Source organism: Mycteria americana, chromosome 1 (genome assembly GCF_035582795.1).
Source record: "Mycteria americana isolate JAX WOST 10 ecotype Jacksonville Zoo and Gardens chromosome 1, USCA_MyAme_1.0, whole genome shotgun sequence".
NCBI classification, from domain to species: Eukaryota; Metazoa; Chordata; class Aves; order Ciconiiformes; family Ciconiidae; genus Mycteria; species Mycteria americana.
Genome location: NC_134365.1, coordinates 197,169,065 through 197,192,273, shown reverse-complemented (window position 1 = coordinate 197,192,273; position 23,209 = coordinate 197,169,065). Strand labels below are relative to the sequence as shown.

Here is a 23,209-nt window from a genome sequence, read left to right as displayed (position 1 = left end):
CCCTTATACCAACAATATCTGCATGTTATCATTCTCTAAGAGAATACTGAAGTTCATAGAAGGGATGTACTATTATAATTATTTTTTTATAGGGCTCATCTTTTTCCTTCAATCTTTGTTCCCTCTAATACAATTCTGACTCACTGGACTATTTCCTTTGTCAAAACTGCTTAGTATTTCTCTGGCACATCATTTCAATCAAAGAAAGCAGAGACCAAGAACAGGAATGCACAAAATCATCCTGAAATAAGTAACTGTAGGACTGACCCTGTAAGTGAAATATGTTAGCAGCTCCACAATAGCTCCTAGCAAGCAAAGGGCCAGGATTTCAAAGGCAGAAGGTGCATAAGAGGAATTTATTTTGTCTGTTCTGTACAGGCAGGTAGATAATGGCAGAACTGGGACTGAATTTAGAATAGGGATACACAGCTATACATTTATTTGAGAGATGTCATCCCCTGGAAGACAGTCAGAATACATATCTACTGCCTCTTTCTGTTCATTTGCACACTAGGATTTTTATGGGTTAGCATTTCTTGGTCTACAAAGACTCCAACTGCAAATCTAAAATAACAACTTATATAGACACTGTATAACAACCTTAGCTTAAAAGCATCCCTATCTTCTCTACTAAACATTTGGCTCTTAAACATCAAACATTCCCCAGAGAACAGCAAAAGCAGCGTGAAAAACAATTGGGTTCTATTTGCACTGTTTTGACAACAAACAAAGCTGAAAGAACAGCAACTATTATCTTCTAAGGCAGAAATGATATTTATGGCCTCCGGAGTATGTGCTGCTCAAGTTACATCAGAGAAAAGGTCACCATGCTCTAGGTGTACAATTTTAATTCCATTTGAGAAATCAACACTGCTGCCCAGAAGTAGACTTCTCAAACCACAATTATACAGATGCAAAGGCTGAGATAAGACCAGATCTTCTTTGTATGCACTGCAGGAAGCAAAGGTACTGGAGAACTGCCCTTAGCTTACCTTAAAACGACAAAATCTCGGACGGGATGAGGAGCCATGCTGTTCAAAACATACTGGTAAACTTCTGTCTGCTTGTCCAGGCTCTCGACCACCTTCCACTGCAAGAAGTCCTCATCCCAGAGGTGACGTTCTCTCAGCACTCGGTTCAGGACAACTGATGGGGGGGCTTCAACTTCCACCGAGGCTTTCCAAAGCCTTAGGGGGTTCCCATCCCCAACCTGGAGTAAAGTAACAAAGAACATAAGACCCCATGATCTATATGCATATGTTCAGCAGAGGATGACTGATGAGAGAATCTTGGTATGGGTATCTGGCTTTAGCTTAAGAGTATGCATATTTCCCTGCTAACCGTTACTATTATCGCTATTGCTGCTGCTCTTCTGTATGTGAAAACAGATGCATACTAGTCCTGGATGGAAAACTGAAGTGATACATTACTTCTGCTCTCACACCAGTGTATATCTGGACCACTTCCCATAGTGCCAGTGGAGTTGCTGTATTATTTCTGGTGTGACAGACACTTTTTCAACCCCGAGCATCCTAAGTGTAATTAAGACTATGTGTGTCTAGAAGTAAAAACAGATGAAAGGAGAGACCAAAACCCTGGGCTGAAATAAAGCTACCACCTTGGGCAATCTGATGCAGTAGCTGGGACTGAGGGTCAATTAACTCTCCTGGTTAATTGGTGGAAGAGGAGAACACATGTCGATTCACTTATGTGTCAGATACACAGATGTTTGCTCCTCAAAATAGCCGCAAGGGAAGTATTGGCAAAATGCCTTTCAAAGAAGGAACACACAAACTGCTTGCTAAGTCTTCCTAGCTCACGGCTCCTGTTACTTGTTACACTTCCACAGCATCCAAGAAGGGAAGCAGAAAGTGCTAGGCTATGTAAAAGATTAATATCCTAAATTCCACACGTACAGCATTTCTGCATGGTTTTAGGGCTGTCATATTTCAGGCAGCAAACAAGTTAACTGTAAGCACTGGATCTTGCAAGCCCTGCTTTTCTAACCCCTCCCTACCCTGGCATCCTCACATACCAACGCTAGTGCTCCAGAAACCTCCAGCACCTCCCACAGACCCAGGATTGTGTCCCCAGAAACCCAGCTCCCACCTTAAATTACTTTATGTTATAATTCCTCCTCCCCAAAGCACTTAGTTCCCCTGTCCTCCTGCCCTAGAGCCTCAAGGGCTCCTAGTCCCCTCTCTAGTCTCTCATGCCCTTGACCCCAGACCTGGACATGCCCCTGTTCACATCCTACTCCCACCTCAGCCCTGTTACTCGCTCCCCAACTTCCTGCGGTCCCTCCCTGGAGATGTCACTCACAGAAGCTGGCTACAAACCAGAGTAACTGTGATTTCGTTGCCCTAACAGAGGGGTTGCACTTTCCCCAATAGGGGTAACGCTGCCTCCGGCCCCTAAGGTCCCCCACCCCCTCACCATCCAGATCCACACTTCTCCCAGTGCCCTTCCCTACCTTACTCACGTCACCCACCCCTAATCCACCCCCTCCTCTCGGTAGCCACTGCCGCTTTGCAGACCTCTGTTTTGCCATTGCATTTCCAGCAGCCCTGAACCCCACTGTCTGCAGGGACCCTGCAGCACCCTCCTCCTGGCTGCAATGGTCTGGCCTTCCCTGCAGAAGTGATGAAGCCTGGAACAACTTCAGAAATTTTGATAAAGGTGGCAGATATAAAAAATCCACTGGAAACAAGGACAAGAGGATCAGGGATAAAACTGGCCATATGGCTGGCCTGGCTAAGTAAAGCAGCGGGCAGCCTGAAGAGGGTTTTTAAAACGTGTGATCTGACTGTGTTCTCCAAACTGCTGGCGAACAACAGGAGATGGTCAGAAACTTTGTCTGTCCCCCAGTCAAGGAGCTTACCTAGGTAATGTTATCTGTTGTTAAACTCTCAACTCGCTCTCTGGTTGCGTTGTTTGCTGTATCACTTACTTTATCCATTTTGGAGACCTTAGCTTGCTTTGTGTGCCTTTTCTTGGAATCTCATACTTGAATCACTATTATATTACATTTTTAACTACTTTTAGTAGTCTTTTAAAGAAAAACCGTGTGCCTCACCAGACAGAAGGGTATGTATTTAGCCATGCAGCAAGTCAGGGTGTCCCATAGCTAGGCTGTATTTTGCTTTGGTTTCTTTACTGCTTCTTCCATGTCTCCCCAGATTACCTTTTTGTAGGCGAGTTCTGTGTTCTCTATACTGGAACACGTGACCCATCCTTTGAATTTCTCTTTTGCTTCTTTCTGGAGATTCTGCATGAGACTTTCCAGGTACATCTGATAGTTCCCTCCTTCCTCATCCACTTGTTTCCCGAGCTCATCCAGGGTGGGAGAATGCACTTCTGCATCAACGTAGGAGTTTCGGGACTGGGTGACCATCTCGTGCGGGACCTGTGCCACAGAAGGGAGGGAAAACACAAAGGGAAAACCTCCTGCTGAGAACTTTTCCTTAAGGCAATGGCTGATGGACCATTCAGCATGCAATTGCAGTGAGCCTATGATCCGTAAAATGGATACCTATTTCTGTCTTTGCTTATTATGCAAGATGAGAAATCAAGGGAGTCTAATGAAACAGTCCATGGCTCAGAATAGCATTACTCATGCAGAAACGTATTAGACTGACCAACTGCACATCAATACACCTGTGTTACTCCTCTAGCCCCCAGAAATGTTGCCTTGTGCTTCTGGGGAAGGGAGATATGAGCATTAACTCTCCTCCAGCTGCAGTGAAAGATGCAGGTAGACTGCATCTCCCTATGTAATTTTAACTCTATTGCATGACACAGAAATAAAGTGTATCAGCTCTTCTTTTTGAGATGAATAAGTTTTAATTGAGGTGCTAAAAGCATTATAATAATATGAAATGTTAAACCAGCAGATTTTTATTTTAATTAGACTAAAATTTCCTAATCCAGTAATTTGGCTTGAAAACTGCTACAGGGTAATTACTCTGCATTTTTAATAGTTGCGTCTTTGAATGCTAGAAGGGAACAGTCATAAAGAAATGAGATAAATAAACTTTAGATGAAGCAAGTTTACAAATAAGTGAGGCACCATCAATCTCTGACCTAATACAAGACAGAAAATGTAAGCATAAACATAAATACTTCAAAGGATGCTGCATTATGTGGCCATGAATAATGCCGTTTGAGTCTCTCACTCACCTCAAAAAGTTTGTTGCATTCCATTATCATGTGAGCAAGTCCCTGAGTAGCTGCCAGGTTTTCACTGAGGTCCTTCTGATCTGGCTTCCCTGTTGCATATTTCTTCTGTATTACTCTGTAATTGAATTCAGTGTCTCAGGTAAAAAGAGCTGAATCTTTTTAATATGAAAGCAAACAGCAGCAGGATGTTCAGAACACCAGAGAGAAAAGTCTATCTTTCGTTTTTATTTATCACAAAGATTGCTCAGACTGTTGGGCCTATTTTAAAGGAAAGGTTATGCATGTCCTGCATTAGTTATTGTACATTTTGGAATGGACTTCTAACAGACACGATGTACAGTGGTTTACGTTGTTACTGCTTAAAGCACTTGCTCAGACGCTGGTTATACACATACATGACCAAGAACCTCAGTGTATTCTGAATGAGATGGGGGAAAAAAAGAAGTCAGAAGGGACATCAAGTTGGGACCACTAATGTTTAGCAAGGTCTATGCCCTGTTTAGTCTACACTCACCATGTTACACGCCTTCTTAATGTGGCCTGAAATAAACTCAGTTTCCCACATGGCAGAATGTAGCCAGAAGATACAGAGTGAAAAACCACTCACTGAAAATCTATGTATTAAAATTCTTTAAAACATGGTCAATCTTTGACTTCAACCGGAGCAAAATCAGGCCCTTGCCCTTCACAGAAGCCAACATTACTTATGCCAAACTCACTAGTGCCCCACTGAAATTTTGCATGAAAAGCAGGCACTGCATAGTCGCAACAGCCAGCCAGAAGTGCCTGCTGGGCTTGGGAAAACACCTCTGTGCATGCACAAGTGTGCTTCTGGCTCTGCAGCATGGACTTTCCCCTCTCACTGAAGCCATGCCCTGTGTAATGTGTGCTGGGAAGCAGATGCTTTGGAAAGTTTTATCCTGCATACCTTTCGAAACACTGAAAGCATCATTTTGTATTAAGGATATGACTGTTCATAGCGTTTAGAAAAAACTTACCTCGGCGAGCTTTCTTTCTTCACTATATTGAGATGGAAGAGGGAAGGGGCCAGACAAACAGCTATGTTCATAGGAGTCATCTGATTCTCCTCCACAGAGGTGACGTCGCTCAGGAAGCACAGCAGAGTCTGCAAAACCTCCCGGTTCTCATCGGACATCAGCATGATGGCTGCCTGCACCGCCTGCAGCCGCTGCTCCTTGGGGACGTCTGAGGAAAAGCAAGGGACATTCGGGGGGTCAACGGTAAGAACAGATAAGGAGCCAGGAACAAGACAGGGTTAACACAGGCATTCACACTCTGAGAACGGCTTTCTGAAGAGGCAGATGATGGGGAAAGAAGGCGCGAAGACCAGCTGGCTGTTGGAGGGCTGTGGTATTTGCTACTCCATCAAGCACAGCTCGCCTAGCCAGTGTATGACATTTCTCTGCTCGTTTGAAGGCTCTTCCCCAAGAAAGAGACTGAACTTCATTTAAAGTTTACGAAGGGAGAGTAGTACTCAGTACTCATATCTTTAAATGGTATTTTTCGGGTTTCTTTTGTCCCCTGGGAAGACAGTTCACAGAGAAGAAGACCGGCCAGCCCTTCAAGTCATAGGTAAAGTTAGGCAACTGAGAGTTTTAGGGAAATGGAGAAAGTTTCATCAATGCTACCCCATATAGACTACTACAGTAATCATCCCCAATCCTCTGCATTACAGCAAACCAAGCCATTGCGGATATATGAAAAAGGTCCTGGATATACGAAAAAGATCTTCAGCCAGTCTCAGAAAATCAGAAATCCCTTGCCAATACACTAGGAGAGGAAAAATCCTTCCTAACTTCACATTAACAATTTGTTAAACAGGATGAAGGGGAAGAAAAACTCCCAGCTACAGATTTATTTAATTGCAGACATTATGAAATACAATTGGTATCCCAGAAATTTGCAACATTTTTCTCTCTGTGAAAGGAGTTTTGTCAGTACTGTCTAAAACAGAAAAATATATTTGTTATTGGTCACATGGAAAAAAAAAAAAACCTGTTACTCATTCTTAATCCAAACGTTGGTTTCCGGTGTCTACAGAGCCTATCTTTTCCTGTTCCCACCTTGGTTTAAACAGACCCATCCTCAAGTCTTTCTCAAGTCCTTTAAAGTACTGGTGGAGTTCAAGAAAATCTTTCCTAGCACTTTTTTTCCCCTCCAATCAGCGTAAAGAAGAGTTCTTCAGACTTCCTCCTGCAGTACCATGCAGGGTTACAGAGTCAGCCTGTGCCCCTTTTTTACAGCATTTTTTTGTTGGCTGGTAGCAATGTGTCACTGTTCAGCCTTTTGGCTGTTATGAATCCTAATGCCAGGCTCCCAGTTCGGAGATGGGGGTCCCTTCTGGCTGCAGACCTAATAACACCGATGACATTGAGATCTGCCACGTCTCTCTTCCTTTGGCAAGGGGGTAGTTTACTTGCAGTCTCTCCTGTGGCAAGACAGGACATCCCCAATTTTCATCAAGGGACAGTTTAAAGGCGATTTGTTTCCAAGGACATGTAGAACATGTCCTTCTAGTGGATAATCTTCTCCTTGGCCACTTCACTATGGAAACAATTGTGGTTGCCATTTTATTAACACCAAGAATTTCTGTTGCTTTTCTGAACAAGCTCGCTGATGTGTGTGTAGGCAGACAAGACCTGCAACTTGTGAGCAGGAAAGAAGAGGGGGAAATGATGGTTCAGGGCTAGGCACCGACTGTTTCAGTTCACTTGTGTCCCAAGACATCATGTATGACCAAATCCACTAAGTTTATTTGCGATGCTGTCTCTTACATGCAGGATCACAGCATTTCTCTACCAGCTACAGACACTGTGATGTTAAACGCATTAGTGGCTATGTGCCACAGACAGATTTTTACAGTAAAGGGAGGCACAGAAGTAACTTAGATTCTTTAGCACTGGGATTATACAGTGTTTAAAAACGGCTTTCTATTGTTTTGGCAGCTGAAATGTCTGCAAGTGAAAAGACTAGACACACTTCTCTTTAGTGCTTCCAATTATTTGGCTTAGGCTGGCTGGGTATGCTTTTCTGTATCTGCCAGAGCACCGGCTGACTGGCCTTCATAACGGACGTTGTCAGGAAAAAACTCTAATTCCTCTGGCTTTTCAGTGTTTTCCTCATTGTTTATTTCTCCCTCAGTCTGGAGAAGAGATACACAGTCATTTCCTGATTTACAGGGATTTTCATCATTCTGATGCATTTGAGCCTCAGATTTTGCTGAAGATCGCTTATACTGAAATGAAAAGAAGAAATCCCCTGGTTTTTTTCCTTTCTCTATGAGATCTTTACATAGGAGCCGAGGATGTAAATGAAGGCAGCTTGTTGCTTGCACGTACGTTTTATTGACTATAAAGAAAAGGCAAATAATCAAAAGTCACAGCAAGGAAAGGGACTGCACAGGCTCATGTTCTTATGGTCAAGTACCACTTCTCCATGCCCAGAAGACTCACTTGTATTGAGATGTCTGCATGAAATGGGCCCACAGTTTAAAGAAATCTGACAAAAACATGAGTCTTCACGCTTTTTATGTCCACGATAGCCTATCCTTCTGGCTTCTTTCTGATTGTGAGGCTGATATTTTCAAAGCTTCTCAAGATTTGAACAGTCTTTCCATTAAATTTGCTAGTGTTTCGACATTGAAACTTTTAGGCAGTTCTAAAAATCTCTCAGTGAAAGATTTTGAGGGCAGAGAAGTTCTTTTATACATCTCACAGGTGACCAGAAAGAATCCCACCCATGTTAACATACCAAAATTACTTAAAATATATTATTAGAATATATAATTTTATATAATTGCTTATAATAATAAAAATATTGCAACTTACATTGGTAGATGTGTAGAAAAGTCTCTCCTAGCTTACTTGTGAGTAGAGGTTCTGGCAAGTCTCTGAAAAATTGCTTTACCATGTCTGCCACATCGTATGCCGATTGGTCTTCATAGTTGACATTTTCTGGGGAGCTCTCATTCATCTGACGTAGGGCCTGGATTCGGGATTTCACTCCAGATTTTCGAAACAGACCCACCTAAAAAAGCACCGTATTGAATTGAGTCTTACTTAAAGAATATATATATTAAAAAAAAAAAAAATCTATTACAGGAGACTTAGATCATGACCAAAGCTTGAGTTGCTTATTTTACTCTAGGCAAGAGCAAGAAAACCATGTGCAAGTGTGATGGTCAGGACTTGCACACAGTCTTGCAGGCAAGTGCATGCTCTCACGGCAGGACCGTAAGAGTTAACGCTGCTGCTCTGTATCCCATTCTAGAGGGAGAGTTCAGAGTGCATGTGGTTTCCCTGCTGCCTGAAGAGTTTAAGCAAGACGCTCAGCTGATATAAATCAGCAGTGGCTTGCTTGGCTTGGGTGACTGTCTGTTGATTTACTCCAGCTGAGAATCTGGTTCCTCATGTTTATTTGGGTATATATTTTGAAGACTAACATGAAAATATTATGCTCAGCTAAGTAATAAATGCTGTGGCAAAAGATTAGTACATCCTGGTAGAGCTTTAAAATCAAGACCAAATCTATTTTTTCCCCTTCCTGCTCTCTGCTTCCAACAGGTCCCCCAAATCCCACTGAAAACCCCAGTTCAAAAGCAGGGGCCACAGAGGGACTACTTGTGCAGTGTCACTAAGATACATTTTTATCCTGTTTGCTTTCTATTCTAAAGGAAGCGGTAATTCTTGAAATGATGCCTTCATGGCAGTGCTGCCCTTTTATGTCCTTCTCACCAGTGGAATTCCCCCGGGGCGAATTCCTGAGCCTCACCACGTTATTTATTCCCAAGTGAGTTTACAGGGTTTCATTTGGGAAATGTTAGCACTGTTTTCATTCAGTTTTGCAGGGGAAAAGGTGAAATATTGAGAAAGACCTGTGAAAAAGCCACATTTCAGGTTTGGAGTTATAGACTTCTGTTCCTCCATGCCCGCTGTCTTGCTGGTGGTCTGTTCAGCTTTCTGCGTGGCATAGTCCACCAGCAAAAATGCGTAAAGGCAAGGACATAATGCCTCTTGGCCTTCCTCCCCTCACTTCTGCCAGCACAGAGTTCACGTAGGTCCCTCCTCTCCCTAGAACGCTTCCCATGCTCAGGAACATGGTATTTAGGAGTTTTGTTAACCTGCACACTAATGACACTAATTACATGCTATGGAGCTCTGCGAGGGGATGTATTTATTTATGTGGAGATGAACTGCTACACCAGACTGGCTGTGAGCGGCTCTTCTGCTGTGTCTTCTTGTTGATGAATTTAGCATTGCTCGTGTGCTGTATTTATGTGTAGGAAGTAAAGAACTGGAGCGTGCCCTGTGTACATCCTGGTGCACTGTATTTCTGTTCACAGGTGAAACTCTGCTCTTCGTTCTGACAAGAGAATACAAGGAAGAGCATCTGGTTCTTTTCATCTGTTTTTCCCTTTCCCATTCTCTTCTTCTTTTTAAATCCCTTTTCCTCTTAGAAATGTGTGCTGAAGATGCAGAAGGACTCATGCTAATTCTATCCAAAAAATACAGTTTTGGCATGTGGTAGATAAATGTCAGAGCAGAGGCTCAGTTCTCTGCTTTTGATGGAAAGTGTACCTTGCTGGTATAAAGAACCTTTAAAAACTTCCAGCTAAGTCTGATTCAAGAGGTCAGACATCGAATCTCTCCTGCTGCACATCATTCTGCTACTCTTGATCTCTGTTTTTGTTTAATGATATTTACCCAAACTCCTATTTCCCTCTTTCTTGGAAAAAATCATAATTAATCAAAAGAGGACTTGATAGAAAAAGATGTTGTAGGCTCTGTTCTTCAATATTACAGACTTATTCTGTAAATAAAATGAGACTATAAATGCAGTGATTTATCAGAGGTTAGTCTGGCCCAATCTCTTTATTATCCTCATGCTGTGGATCATCTGCCCTGCAAGTAGCCATATGATGCATGACAGAAATAAAGATGCAGTTGACAAAGGCGAAGCAGTTTCTATTTCACAAGTTGAAACTGAATAATATATCCTACAAATAATGGTGAGGCTCCTCATACCATCTTAGACATTTCAGTGCCAGGAGCCAGACCTTACAATGATTTAGAGCAACCTCAACTTTACCAAGCGCGTGCAGTAGAAGCGCTGATGCCTGTTCAGGACTCTAGACTGCCTTCTGCAGTGCACGGAAGAGACACATAAGCAAGATGCTGGGGGAAACTGGAGGCTGCTCAGACCTCTGGCCAGGCATTAGGAGACTTTGAATTAAATGGGAACAAAAGGAGTTACTGTAAAGCAGAGAAGCTGAATTGCCTGGAGGGTTTTGGCCTAGGAAGGTTTTTGGTGGAAAGATGTTTTAAATGGTCCCAATCTGTAATTCTCCTTCTTCATTTTCTGTTCAGTATTTTCCCAATTCCACTCTGAGTGGAAACTCAAGCTGAGTTGAAATGGCCCTTCACATAGCTCTGATGCTTCCCAGCAACTAAACCCTCCCTCTCGGAGCAGATATTTGTCTGAGACTGCCCACGGACACTCCTTTTGACCGCCTCAAATCTCTCAAGAGCTTTTTCTTTCTCTTTGGTTTTACCCTCCCTTTAACTTTCTCCCGCATTTATCCCCCGTCTCTTTTCTCTTCCTTCCTATTGCTCTGCCATTTAGCTGACAAGCCCATCCCTATCCCCACATCTCCTGTTCCTCATACTTGGGCAAGTGTCTCCTCCTCCAGTCCCATCACTGATTCCAGGCTTGCTGCATCACTTTTCTTCCTACACTGGGTTTCCCCGCTCAGTACACAAGCCCAGATTACCACAGCGGTAACCAGGCATGTCAGCTAATTGAATATATTGCTTCGAGTTGTCTCTATGCATCTTCCCCTTCCATCCACTATTAATATATTTCCAACAGGCTATTCCTCCCACCCCTCAACTCCCATACTATATATGGTAGGCAGAACTCATCTCACCTCACTTTTGACACCCAGGAGTTAGATGTCAAGGTCTGACCACTATAGGCTCTCTTTACAGTCAACAGAGAGAAAGGCTAGGAAGGGCCTGTGTTTCCCCACTGGCTGTAAAGGGAAACAGCTGTGATTTACAGCTAGGCATTTAATTTTTAGACTTCCATTTTGGGAGAGATGACTGTCACCCAACAAAACAACCTGAACAGTAACCAGAATGGTGATCAGAAAATGGAAAGATTCAGAACTGACCACTTCCACCCTTTTTGTGTGCTCAGAGCTAGAAAAGCAGCAAAGTCTGTGGAGTAAAATGCTGGTTGCTCCTTTTGAACTTACAACTATCTAAAAGCAGTTACAGAAGAGGTCATATGACATGAGGTCAATAATAGTAAAGGACTGAACTCAGTCAGCCAGGGGGTTTCTCCCAGTCCTGTGTTCATAAAGATACATATCCTCATCCTTAGGGGAAGAACAGTAAAAATATGCTTGGTATGTCCCTGCTCTGTAGCTTAAGGGAATCAAAAAGTCTGAAATACTTTGAGCATGAGGGTCTTCCAGCTGGCTTGTTGCAGCTAAGAACACTATAAAAGGAAACGTACCGTAATGGCTTTGGCATTGAACCCCTGCTGACCTAACTCTATCTGGATATATCTGACTTTGTCAACAGAATACTTTGAATATTTTGCTGAGTTTGCTCTCTATTCTTGGACTTTTCTTTCTTTGCTAAGTAAATAAACCTTTTGTACCATATCTTGTGAAATGGTGAATGCAGTTAACTCCCAGTGGCAACAGTCAAGCATAAGCAGTGCAGATACAGGTAGAAACTCGGAGTCCTGAGCTCTGATTCAATAGACACAAAGATCTCATGTCATTCCTTGAGGTAGGCTATTGTACACAAATCAGCAGAACTGTTATAGCTACAAGAATTCAACAGGTTAGCTGGATACAAATCTCAAAATGGCAAACCATTAGTATTGGCACCAGATATCAAATCACCAGAGGAGATCTGGGCCCAGCATGAGATATAACAATCTTCAAATAATTCTGGTACTAAGTACAAAAAGGTCCACCATTGCTTGCTTAGGGTGGCTTTTCAGAAAAAATCAGCCAAGTCCCTGGAGTAAAGTTCATACCTGATCTAGACAGTTGCTCCGTAAGTAGCGTAGTGCTTGCTGTATGCTCTGGGGAAGAGGCTGTCCTGTTCTCTGGACGTGAACTATCAGAGGCACACCAAAGACGTTCTTGTCCTTGTAGTCAGGGACCTTCATCCTCTTCATGAACTTTGGCACAGACCTGAAAATTAACATGAACAGGCTGCATGAAAATATCAGAGTATTTACACAGTCTCTTTGAGTAACACTGCTGGCAGATATTGGTAACTGGAGCCACCTCCTTTTTTTATAAAGATGGTGAAATAACGTTTAATGCACAATACACAGAGACTTTACGATCTGTATAATTGATGGATTTCTTGACAACTTTTATAAGGAGATGGCCTCTGGCTCTAAGATATAGCATAACAACCTGTTCTAACAAAAAACTTTTACTACGCAGTTGTCATCCAGCTGAAGCCAACATGGTTTAAAGCATCCATTAGGGACTTAAAGAAATGGCACAGCAAAGCATAGTGGAGAGGGTATCTGAGAGAAAAGGAGGTTCAGTCTTCTAACATGCTAAATGATTTTTATACTACTAGTTACATGATTTAGCATTTCTATTGACTAACAATTTACCGTAATAAATGATGGTGGGAAATCCCTATGTGCCAGATTCATCCCTGGTATTATATGATTTATTCTGGTTGAGTAACTCAAGTGAAGCTGGTGAGCTTGCTTTCTTCCAAAAATGATGGTGAAAATGAGAACAAACTGGATTCCCTTTGTGGGAGTCACGACTGCAGTGGAATTAAAAAAAAAAAAAAAAAAAAAAAAGGATGAATATGACCTGAATGTGACAAAGATTTTTCTCATCTGTGTGGGAAGGAGATAAAACCTGGATTAAATGACCTACCGAAGGAGTACAGCATATAACTTTACAGCTCTTTAAAGTCCCACTCTTGTAAATCCTTAGAGACTGATTATACAAACTGCAGAAATATTTGTCAGGAGGGAAAACCTCTGTACAAACAGCAGGATCTAGAATTTGCTGTATTCTAGTCTGCTTATTTGGAGTTGGTTAAGGTGAGATTCATTTCAGTACGGACGTCAGCTAGCTGCAGGGAGCTGCACAAAAGGAGAACAGCGATCTGGGGGTTCATCTTATTGAATTTTAGCTCTCTAAGCGAGATTAGAAAGAGCTAGCAGTCCAGACTGCCTCTACACAAACTGTGGAGCGAGGCACCTCTGCAGGGTGACCCAAACCCTGAGCCTTGGATAGAATGAGCTGCCTTTGGAGTTGCCTGTCTTTTCCCACTGACCACAGACAGCTGACCTGACTTGCTCATAACTTTTCAGAGTGGCTGATGTCAGTGAGGTGAATCTCACATGTAGTCCCTTCTATCTATTTTTCCATTTCTAAAGGAAAACTTATCTTATCTAGCTCGCAGCTGAATTTAGTGGGATTTTGGTGAAGTGCTTTGAACACAGAAGTCACAATGTAAATGTCAAGTCATATTATTTTTGGACTCAGTGTCTCTGTGTATTAGGGAAAGTTTCTGTTATCCTTTTGATTTTTTCTCAGATACTTGTAATCTCTTATCTATGCCCATTTCCATTCCAGTGCACTTCAGTCTGCATGGTCCATCAGGGTTCGTATACTATTAAACATGCAGATTTCTGTAGCCATTTGCTACAGAAGGAGCCACATTGCCAGCATTCATGTCCATCTGCCCTTCACTCTGCTCTCTGAGTGACCACGTAGCTGTTACAGCTGCAAGCTCCCTCTAACGCAAGTCCAGGACTAGGCTAAAGCTTACATCTTTTGATCTGCAGAGAAAAATCCCGTAACTGTTCTAACCCTTCTTGTAAAGCACAAACAAACCAATATCGAATACATGAAGTATCATCAGCAGCTGTTTCTTTTTGAATCACAAAATGAATTCTGGGGAAGACTTACTGTAAACATTTCCTACTTTTACTCACTCTCTCCTACTCCTGTTTATTTTTCTGGAGCTGGAGTGTTGTTAGAGAGGCTGGGATTGTCTCTCTGTTAGAGCACAGGAATGAAGTCAGATCTCCATGATCTATTTCTGACTTTGCCACTGAGTCCCTAGGCAGCAGTGGATTAAAGGGGACAGTTTCAAATTCTACAGCTGAAGTCAATTGTTCCGCCTAATTGCATTTACTGAATTTACTATCAGAATAACAGAATTAGGAGAAACTATTGTCTTCCAAAAATATCTCTCTTCCAGTTATCGATGGTACTCACCAGGTCCAGCCATGTTTGTTTGACATAGAGTACTTTTCCATGATGGCAGTAAGACGAAGCAGAGAGAATTTTTGCAGTAGATTCAGTTGGGCTGCTGACTGATTGCTGATGTGAAGGGATGCGATGGAGTGGCTCAGGCGATGAGAGATTTGGAAACTATGCCATCGTAATCGCCTTTAGCAAAAGAAACAATAGAAAAATCAGACAACTGCTTTAACTGGGCAGAAGAAGATGGTATACTGTGAGATAGTGCTGGGCAATATACAAAACATACATAAACATACACACACACATTATGGCTCATGGTGTGTCAACTGAAAGAAAATGTAGCTTGGAGGCAAATAAAACAATTTGCTCGATCTCTTTAATTTTGGAAATGCTCAAGCTTTGACATTTTTAATGTTAGATTCACAAGTGGGTGTGGGTCCCGTCCACATACTCAGGGAAGCAGTGCTGCCTGCTGTGCCCTTTAGCCCACACATTTCCAACAGGATGTGGGAGATCCAGATTCAAATGTTCTCTCCCTGTCTCAGAACCGGGATTTGATGCCTGGTCCCTCACCTCCCAGGGGACTGGCCTGACCACCAAGGTATTTGGAGATGAGGTTCTCCAAATATGTCTATTATTAAACACTGAAGGATTTTTTGGAGAAGGGATTGAACCCTGTGTCTCCTTGGCAAGAGCTGTAACCACCAAGCTATTGAGCCACTCGCATCTTCTCTTTGCTCCAATGCACTTTCTCTATATACTGGATACATCGGAAAACAACTAATTTCAGTTTCTTGTTTTGCTAAACATGAGCTCTGGCTCAAATCCTAAAAACTTTGGCACTGCTCATTTACTCGGTAGTTTCCTCGAGTTCACTTGCTTGTGATGGTGGTGAGCAAGCATGGGCAGCAGTAAACCATGGCACGGCAGAATCCTCTGTGAGGATGTGGCAACGCTGACGGCAGATCAGAAAATACCAGGTATTTTCTCACTGCTTTTGCATGTACGAAGCCACCCTAGACACAGCAGTATGGATCCACAAAGGCCTTTACCCAGGACCATGCTCCCTTGGCTCAACAGGAACTCATCCCTCTGACTTAAAACAGGTTTGCAAACTATTAACAAAATCCCGCTTTTCACTTTTATTAAGAAGTTAATTGTGTACCATCATTTCACGCCGTCACGTAACGGACAGAGGGAGGGTAGGGAAATTCTCTTTGAGCACAAAGGGACACATTTTTAAAGCAGACCAGTGCATAAAAAGTGCACAAGGCTACTGACACATAAATACTGGGGTGCATAATTTAGAAGACAAATTAAAAATACATCCCACAACATATACAGGGTCCTGTATATTATTGTGTAATCAATGGATCAAGAGAGAAAAAGATGCCTTAGTTTGCTCTATTAAACCCATTGATTCCACATAAGAATTTCCATAGCAGGATGTCCCTTCTCCCAAAGTCCCCCCCTTCCCTGGGAAGTCCCCATACAGGATGAGTGCAACTGTAATGGTACCTTGCACCTTCTGACTCCCAGGCTGAGAGCCTCTGCTTCATTACATCGTATTTCACAGTCTATGGTTTTGTGTACAGCACTTTGCTACCTACCTGCTTGGCCTTGTGAGCGATGCTCCCACCCCAGAGTCTCTCCTGTCCCTAACACCAGTGGCTTCAGATTCATTCAGGGATGTTCCATCTCTATCCATGTCACTCGGTGTGGTCCGGCCATCAGAGACAGAGTTTCCTTCAAAATCAAGTGTGATCTGTGTGGGTGACTGGAAGGGCAGCAACGGAGATTCCCTGACCGACACATCATCAACTGGCAGACCTGGCAACACATTCTTTGACCAGCCATCTACCACCTCCTGGAGTCCATTGACATGTTGCAAAATGTCATCTAAATGAGGAAAAAGGACATCTTTCTCTAAGTCCAGGAGGTCCCCAGTACTAGCATACAAGTGGGAACCTGGCACATTGTCATAAATGCTAATTCTGCTCTCTTTAGGACAGCAAGCCATCAGTCCGGACTCTTTCGGAGTAGAGCAGTTCTGCTTTCCCAAAGAGATGCTGCCTGTCCTCCAGTTTACACTGTTACTGTTGTCTGTAGGTGAGAGGCTTTCAATAGAAAGTGCCTTTGGGAAGGTCCCTGGTTTATGATCCTTGGGAATATGCACAACCAAGTTCTCTTGGGAATGAAATTCATTTTTGCGGTTTTGGTCCACCACTTGCCGTAAGGCCGTTCCTGCCAGAACATCTAGGTCCTCCAGGTACATCCCACCTCTCTTGTTTGCTTCATGGCATTTGCGTTCCTTCAAACATGGTGTGCTCACCCCACTGCTGCTGTTTTCGGACTGACTGCTGTCACTGCTGGATTTGGCAGAAAAGGAAAGCCCTCTTTTGACTGAATCTTGTCCTAAGTTTTGGAGGTCGCCATTGACTATCTGTATACAGTGCATGTCTTTCAAGGATTTCGGCTCATACTGGAGAACAGGTCCACTTATCTCTAAAGGACCCGTTCTTCCCGAGCCTTTTAGTTTTCCATGCACACCTTTTGCTTTTAGTGTCTCCATGCGTTTTAGAAAGGTTTTTGCTTTGGTTCGTGTTGGTTTCTCATTCTTCAGGTTGTCCTTGGGGGACAGGGCGGTGTTTATCGCAGTGGAGTCTTGCAGCAGTGTGCTTTCTACATCATGCTGGCCAGAGCAGTCGCAGGTCTCCCTGGCAGCGCTGCTGATGCCGGACTGACTCCTGTTGTCACTTCCCCCACTGCTCTCACTGTGAATAGATGAGACCTCAGGTTCACTCAGATCTGTAAGGACGCTCTCGCTGCTTGTTGTATTTTTCATTTTAATGTCCCCAGAAGATCCATGTCTGTCTGATCGGTGAAGCAAAGCATCAATGTCGTCCACCCGAGACCATCGTCTGCTGGTTCTTTGGAAAGTCCATTTATTACTGATAGCACAGAGGTCTTCTTCATCTGAATCTTCACTCTGGAAAACAACAAGTGGCACATGTTAAAAGCAGGTGCTTTTACTCGTTATTTGAATTAATGTGATTGTGCTGCCCCATGTGAGCAACAGGTGGTAAAGTCTCCCTGAACCTAGTCCATGAAAGATTGGTCATCAGTCCTTTCATAACAGCCTCTTTCATTTAATTGTAAAGGCTGCAGCGAGCATCTTAACAAGTAAGGAATGAAAGCCTGCTCTATGTTAGGGAGCTCATGAGTCCCATCAATGCCTCTTGGCTTCTGTGGGGTGGGTTGCCTCTGCACTGAACTGTGTAGGACTGATGCCCATAGTGACTGTTTAGAAAAAAAAGGGGTTTGAAAGGTCCAAGTAGAGACATCCTGACTTGCAGGGATGGTGTTAATATACACGTGGTAAAGACTGGGAAGTAGCTAGGTACGACAGCAATGTGAGCCATTTAAGAAACCAAGACAGCAACTATCCGGTGCTGCACTTAGTTTTGCAGTAAGAACTAAGTAAACATCTATAAACTTCACAGACCAGGTACATCTAACAGGATTTATGTTTCAGGAACATAACTACAGATAAATAGCTATCATGCTTAAAACAGCAGTAAAAAAAAATATTTGGAGGTATTGCTTGGGGGGATCTGAGCGCAGGCAAAGGAAGGCAGCGAAGGCAGCCGTGGAGGTGTGGGGAGGAGGAGCAGCCAGGCACCCCGGCACCATCACCGGCACCCCAAACTTGACAACCTCCAGCCTGCCCCACCGTCTCTGGCTTCCCCCGACCTCTCCTGAGGCAGCAGCAGCCCCACAGCCCTTCCTGGCCTCGTCCCTCAGCCTGGGGCACGCGGAGTTGTGCTTATGTTTAGGCAGCTCCAGGAGCTACTCTGCAATGCAGACAACACGCGCCTTGAAAAAATTTGGATAAAAAAGATCTCCCTATGACATTTTTCTCATCTGTTTGCTCAAACAAAAAAGATACATCTTCAGCATGAAGCGCACAGTCAGTGTCGAACTCGCTGTTCTCTAAGGATGCGAAGCCCAGAGCTGCTAATGAGTATCCTTCCCTTGACTTTGAACTGGGTTTATACTGCATTATTCTTGTACATTTGTTTTAAAGCAGAACAAACTAACTTCACCTACGTGACATCCAAACAGCTCTTCACATTCTTGGAAGAAGTATGAAGGCAGTAAAATATGACAGGCTGTCAGACTAAAATGAGGTGCTAAACCAGAAAGACTATTTTGGGACTGGAAAAATTCTCATTTTAAAAGTCTATTATTAGAAGTATTTTTCTATGAAGTTTTGATGGTAAAGTTATCTCCCATCTCTGACTAGCTCTGCGCTGGCCCATCTAATTGAAAAATGTAAAACAAATTTTATGAGAACCCCCAAAATCTTAAATAATGTGAAACCTCAAAAGATGGAGATTGGCATCAGCAGTGTGCCAGGTCTCACTAATGCCATAAGCTTTTGCCAGTTTATCACTTCAAGTTGGCCAGATGTTTTAGATCACGTCCAAACCATAAAATAAAATATAGCTATGAAATTTTGGCTTTAGTCATTCCTCTTTTATCTGTTGACATTGAGGTGTGCAGTGCTCCTGCAGCTGATGTTAGTTCGCAGGAATGAATGGAGATCTTAGTTCTGCTGCTAGCTAGAGAGAAAAATTAAGCAGCTAGTGAAGTGGCAGGAAAGGGGCTAGAAAAGGCTAATACTGCTTTGGCCATTTTGTCTGCAGGGAAGAAATGGCATATCAGACAGCTCTACCTTTGTTTCAGCTCGACAGTTGGCTGTATGCATATACAGAGCAAAGGACTGCATAGACTCAGGCACTTAAAAATCCATCTATTGTGGTCTTAGTAGTGCCACAAAGTGGATATTTTAAAAACCACAAGGGTATGTACTTTTAAATATTTAGTAGGGGTAATTATATCTACAAAGCATACCACTGCTGAAGCGTTGATGGCACCAGCCAATAGGATAAAAATATTTTTTTTTTATTTGTTGTACATCCCAATATGCCAAAGGGACCTTAAAGAAGATTCTTGGCTGACACAAATCCCTGTAGCTGCACTGACATTACTGTATGAACTGACAGGATTTAGCTTGTATTTTCTACAAGCTGGAATCGATTAAACTAGCCAAAGTGGTAGAGACATTGTGAAAAACACCAAGAGGAGAGCACAGGGTAAGAGACAGAAATAAACATAAATTCAGTGGTTAATATACTTTAAATCATTTTTAGAGGAAAATAAGTTTTAAGATTTTTCTTTAAAGAAAGTAATAATAAACAGAAATGGATATTGGTAGTAAACAAGTTTTGTGTCTAACCACAACAAAGATAGGATTACATTTTGCCGAAGAACCACTCAGAAAATACAGAGGGGTTTTGGTGTCAAAATTTACAGCTCAATTAAAAAAAGGTTTAGTTTAGTTTAATTGGTAATGAAACATGCTTGCGTTTCATCAGAAGAAAAATCAGACAAATGAAATAATCTGGATACTGAAATGCTGCCATGGTGACTCACTCCAAATTCGGCTGCACTGTGAGTCCTGTGACATAATGTGCTTTTCTTTTGATGGAATCAGTAGAAATTCTGGAAGCCACGAACATCCTGAATGACCCACTGTTCTTGTTAGATATCAGAGTGCCCTGACAAATGAGACTGTCCTAAAAAAGATGCAGAGAGCACTTTGCCAACCAACATGTCACCAGCTATGGGGACACTGGGTCAAGAGTAGGTCTGAAAGCAACGATTCGTCTTACGCAGGCGGAGCAGACATCTTGGAGCGGTGACTGTATACTTCTACTGACCTAGGGTGAAATCAAGTGCATGGCTTTGGAGCATATTCAAAAGTCCATTTAATACCATTATGTTTTGGGAAGACGAGAAGGGGCAAGTTTCTTGAGGAGTGACTGATAACATTTGCCAAAGAGAAAGAGGTTTTGATTCACAGATTTGTCACAGCTGATTTAAAATAGTACAGCTTTTTGACCTAGGGTTTACTTGCCTAAGATACAGAGGGATGCTAACAAAAGGCAAAAAGTGGGTTTATTTGTGGTGGAATTCTGCCACATTTTTCCAGCTGGGGGCAGGAATTCTCATAAATCGACAGCTGCAGAAGGCAGTTAATCCAAAGGCTAATCTCTGTCTGTCCAAATCGCTTACGGACATATTTGCAACACATTCAAGAGGATTTCTGTATGCATCTTGATGAAGCCAAGGGGAAGAGAGCAGCCCACAGCGTGGATGTATCGGGTGGGAGAGCGGGCAGTGGGGAACACTCAACCGTGCTGGCTTTCACAGTAACCTTGTCTGGCAGCTCGCTTGGCCGTATTTTGATGAATCACTCAAGCAGCTGCGCTAGTCCTGTGCAAACCTGTTATGCTGAACCTCCAAAGCAAGCTGATTTTACATTTCATTGTTTGGATCACCATAGAGTCTATTAGGAAAGGCAGTATCTACAGCAAAAAAGTTTACTTGGTTCACTGTTCAATTCCAGACCCAATTTCCAGCTTTTACACTTGCGTTTACATCTCCTTCTGTCAGCGGTCTCTCGTCCCTCTTATTCTCTCCCCCACATTCTCTTCTACTTTCACTTGCTCTGTATCTGTCATCCCAAATCTCCTTCGTCCCCTCTTTCTCTACATTTTTCTGTGCTCTGCTTCTCCCTGGCCTCCTGCAGGTATGGTCCCAACTAGCTTTTGTCCCCCTGAACGGGTACCACGTAGGGCAGTCTCACTTCCATAGCAAATTAATGGTCATCTGCAAGGAGAGCAGCTGAGGGCTTCAATCCATTCAGAATAGGGAGGAGTGGCAGAAAAAACTAATAAAAACAAAGATAACAAGAAAATCCTCCTTTTTTCTAACCCAACATAATCAGACACTTAAAGAAGCAAGCAAGGAAGCATACAAACCTTATACCAAACCCAAAATACTTGTTGAAGAGAAGAAGGACAGGAACTAAACAAAATTTCCAGAGGACAATCAGCATTCACCTATATGTTGCTTTTTGTAATTCTGTCTCTTGTGCAGCTTCAGTATCTCTGCGTGAACACAAGTACACGAGTGCATGGATGCAAACCAGACACTGCTCCAAGCAGGTCAATGACACAATCGATTGAGTTAGTTTTTGCTGAAGGACGTCAGCCTCTTCCAATAGTGCCTACCTGCCCAAATCATAAAGTTATTGTGTAGTCAGGGGATTTTACTGTTCCTTCTGTCAGGTGTGATGTGGGTGTTTGATGTGGAAAGTGTTGGCACTTATCAAAGACAAGAAAAATCCATCAGGTCTGAAGCAGTGAAGAGAAGAGGTCCCCGTGGCTCCAGTGAATGGACAAAATGCACGCTAAAGAGGCTACGTACACAGCAGAACAAATGGGCATGTGCAGAAGGCAGAATATCTGGACATTAAACCCATTCTTTGTTCAAGTTCCCTCAAACAGTGAATAGAGTATGAATAGACTGAATCTGCAAAGACACCAAAAATACAACTCTTGGAAGTAGCTTTTAAAAAGCATTAGACAAACATTCTAAGGGAGGAAAAACGGACACCAAGATTTCTCAGTCAACAGCTACCATTGTACACTACTGAAGGGCTTGGGGGAATTTGTGACCAGAAAACCAAACGTTCAACAGTTAATGCTGGACATGTTACAAAACTCTCAAAATCAATAGGCAGTTTCTGCAGTCCTCGCCAAAACCCTTTAAGCTCAAATAATTCCCATGTTACACAGGAGCTTGTAAGGATGACAGAGTTTATTTTCACATTCTTAACTGGGAATAAGTCAGTACAAGAAATAAAGAAAAGCTATTGTTTTCATCTGAGCAGCTTCAATTTTTTCCGAGCAGGATTTTCCATTGTGTACACACGTGGCATTGGCAAACAAGCCAGCCTAATGAAACCGTGCTGGCTTTTCACCCGCTAACTTGAATTGCACGTACGTAAAGTTTTAAGTACTACCCTTTTAACACAGGTAGTACTGTTCCTGCTGTATTAGTCACAGTTTTTTTCTATTTAATTTATAATTTCAATATTCAGCAATTCACATTGTCATGCGTCCAGATAATGCCGACACACGTGTTCAAAGTCAAATACACTTAACTTACTGTTAAGAGCATTACTGACTTAAAGACTAAATTGGGGAGGTCTTATCACAAAAGCCAGGGCAAAGCCAGCACATTTCATGAAGTTTCCTTACCTTTTTTCTTTGGAAGTTCACATCGAGTTTCATTGAGGCGCACTTGTTCAGTGTGTTCAGTCGTCTACAGGGCAAAGCAAATTCAAAAGATTAGCAGCATCTGATTAAAGGGCATGACTTTTCATAAGTTCAAAAGCTTTTCTCTTATCTGCCTGTAGGGTGCTAACTGCATACAACGGGCTTCAGAAACGATACTGGTCATATTATTCCAGGCTATAAGACCACTGCGTTAAAAGGGAATCTTAGCTTCACGTTACTTGATAGCCAGGTTTTATACATTGATGTTTAATTCATAGACATTTAAGTATTTAGCAAAGGAAACAGGTATAAACAAACACCTCTGATAGATGGGGAAATGACAGGAGACAAGAAGGTAAGTTGCCTTCTGCAGGACTGTAACATAATTGGTCTAAAACGATTTAGGGTTAATGCTAGGGGATTTCAAAGCACTTGTGAAAGACAAAGAAAAAGATGCAGTTCCTCACTTTTGGCAGTTAGCACCTCCTTTAGAAAGTTGACATAAAGAAGAACAGTTAGTTAAATGTTTCTCCACAGCTAATAG

General features: G+C 42.6%; 1 protein-coding gene across 5 annotated transcripts in view; it reads right to left on the bottom strand.

The window, feature by feature from the left end:
• The window catches only part of STARD13 (StAR related lipid transfer domain containing 13), a 147,246-nt gene that overhangs the window by 6,772 nt on the left and 117,265 nt on the right, over positions 1-23,209 (bottom strand). For all 5 annotated transcript variants that reach the window (XM_075490775.1, XM_075490774.1, XM_075490777.1 and 2 more), the window contains exons 4-12: positions 22,648-22,711; positions 16,084-17,462; positions 14,486-14,659; positions 12,253-12,412; positions 8,028-8,226; positions 5,178-5,385; positions 4,180-4,294; positions 3,185-3,406; positions 993-1,210 (exon numbers count right to left, since the gene is read on the bottom strand). In XM_075490775.1, the coding sequence (XP_075346890.1) occupies positions 993-1,210; positions 3,185-3,406; positions 4,180-4,294; positions 5,178-5,385; positions 8,028-8,226; positions 12,253-12,412; positions 14,486-14,659; positions 16,084-17,462; positions 22,648-22,711 (2,739 nt within the window). The remainder of the gene's footprint in view (positions 1-992; positions 1,211-3,184; positions 3,407-4,179; positions 4,295-5,177; positions 5,386-8,027; positions 8,227-12,252; positions 12,413-14,485; positions 14,660-16,083; positions 17,463-22,647; positions 22,712-23,209) is intronic.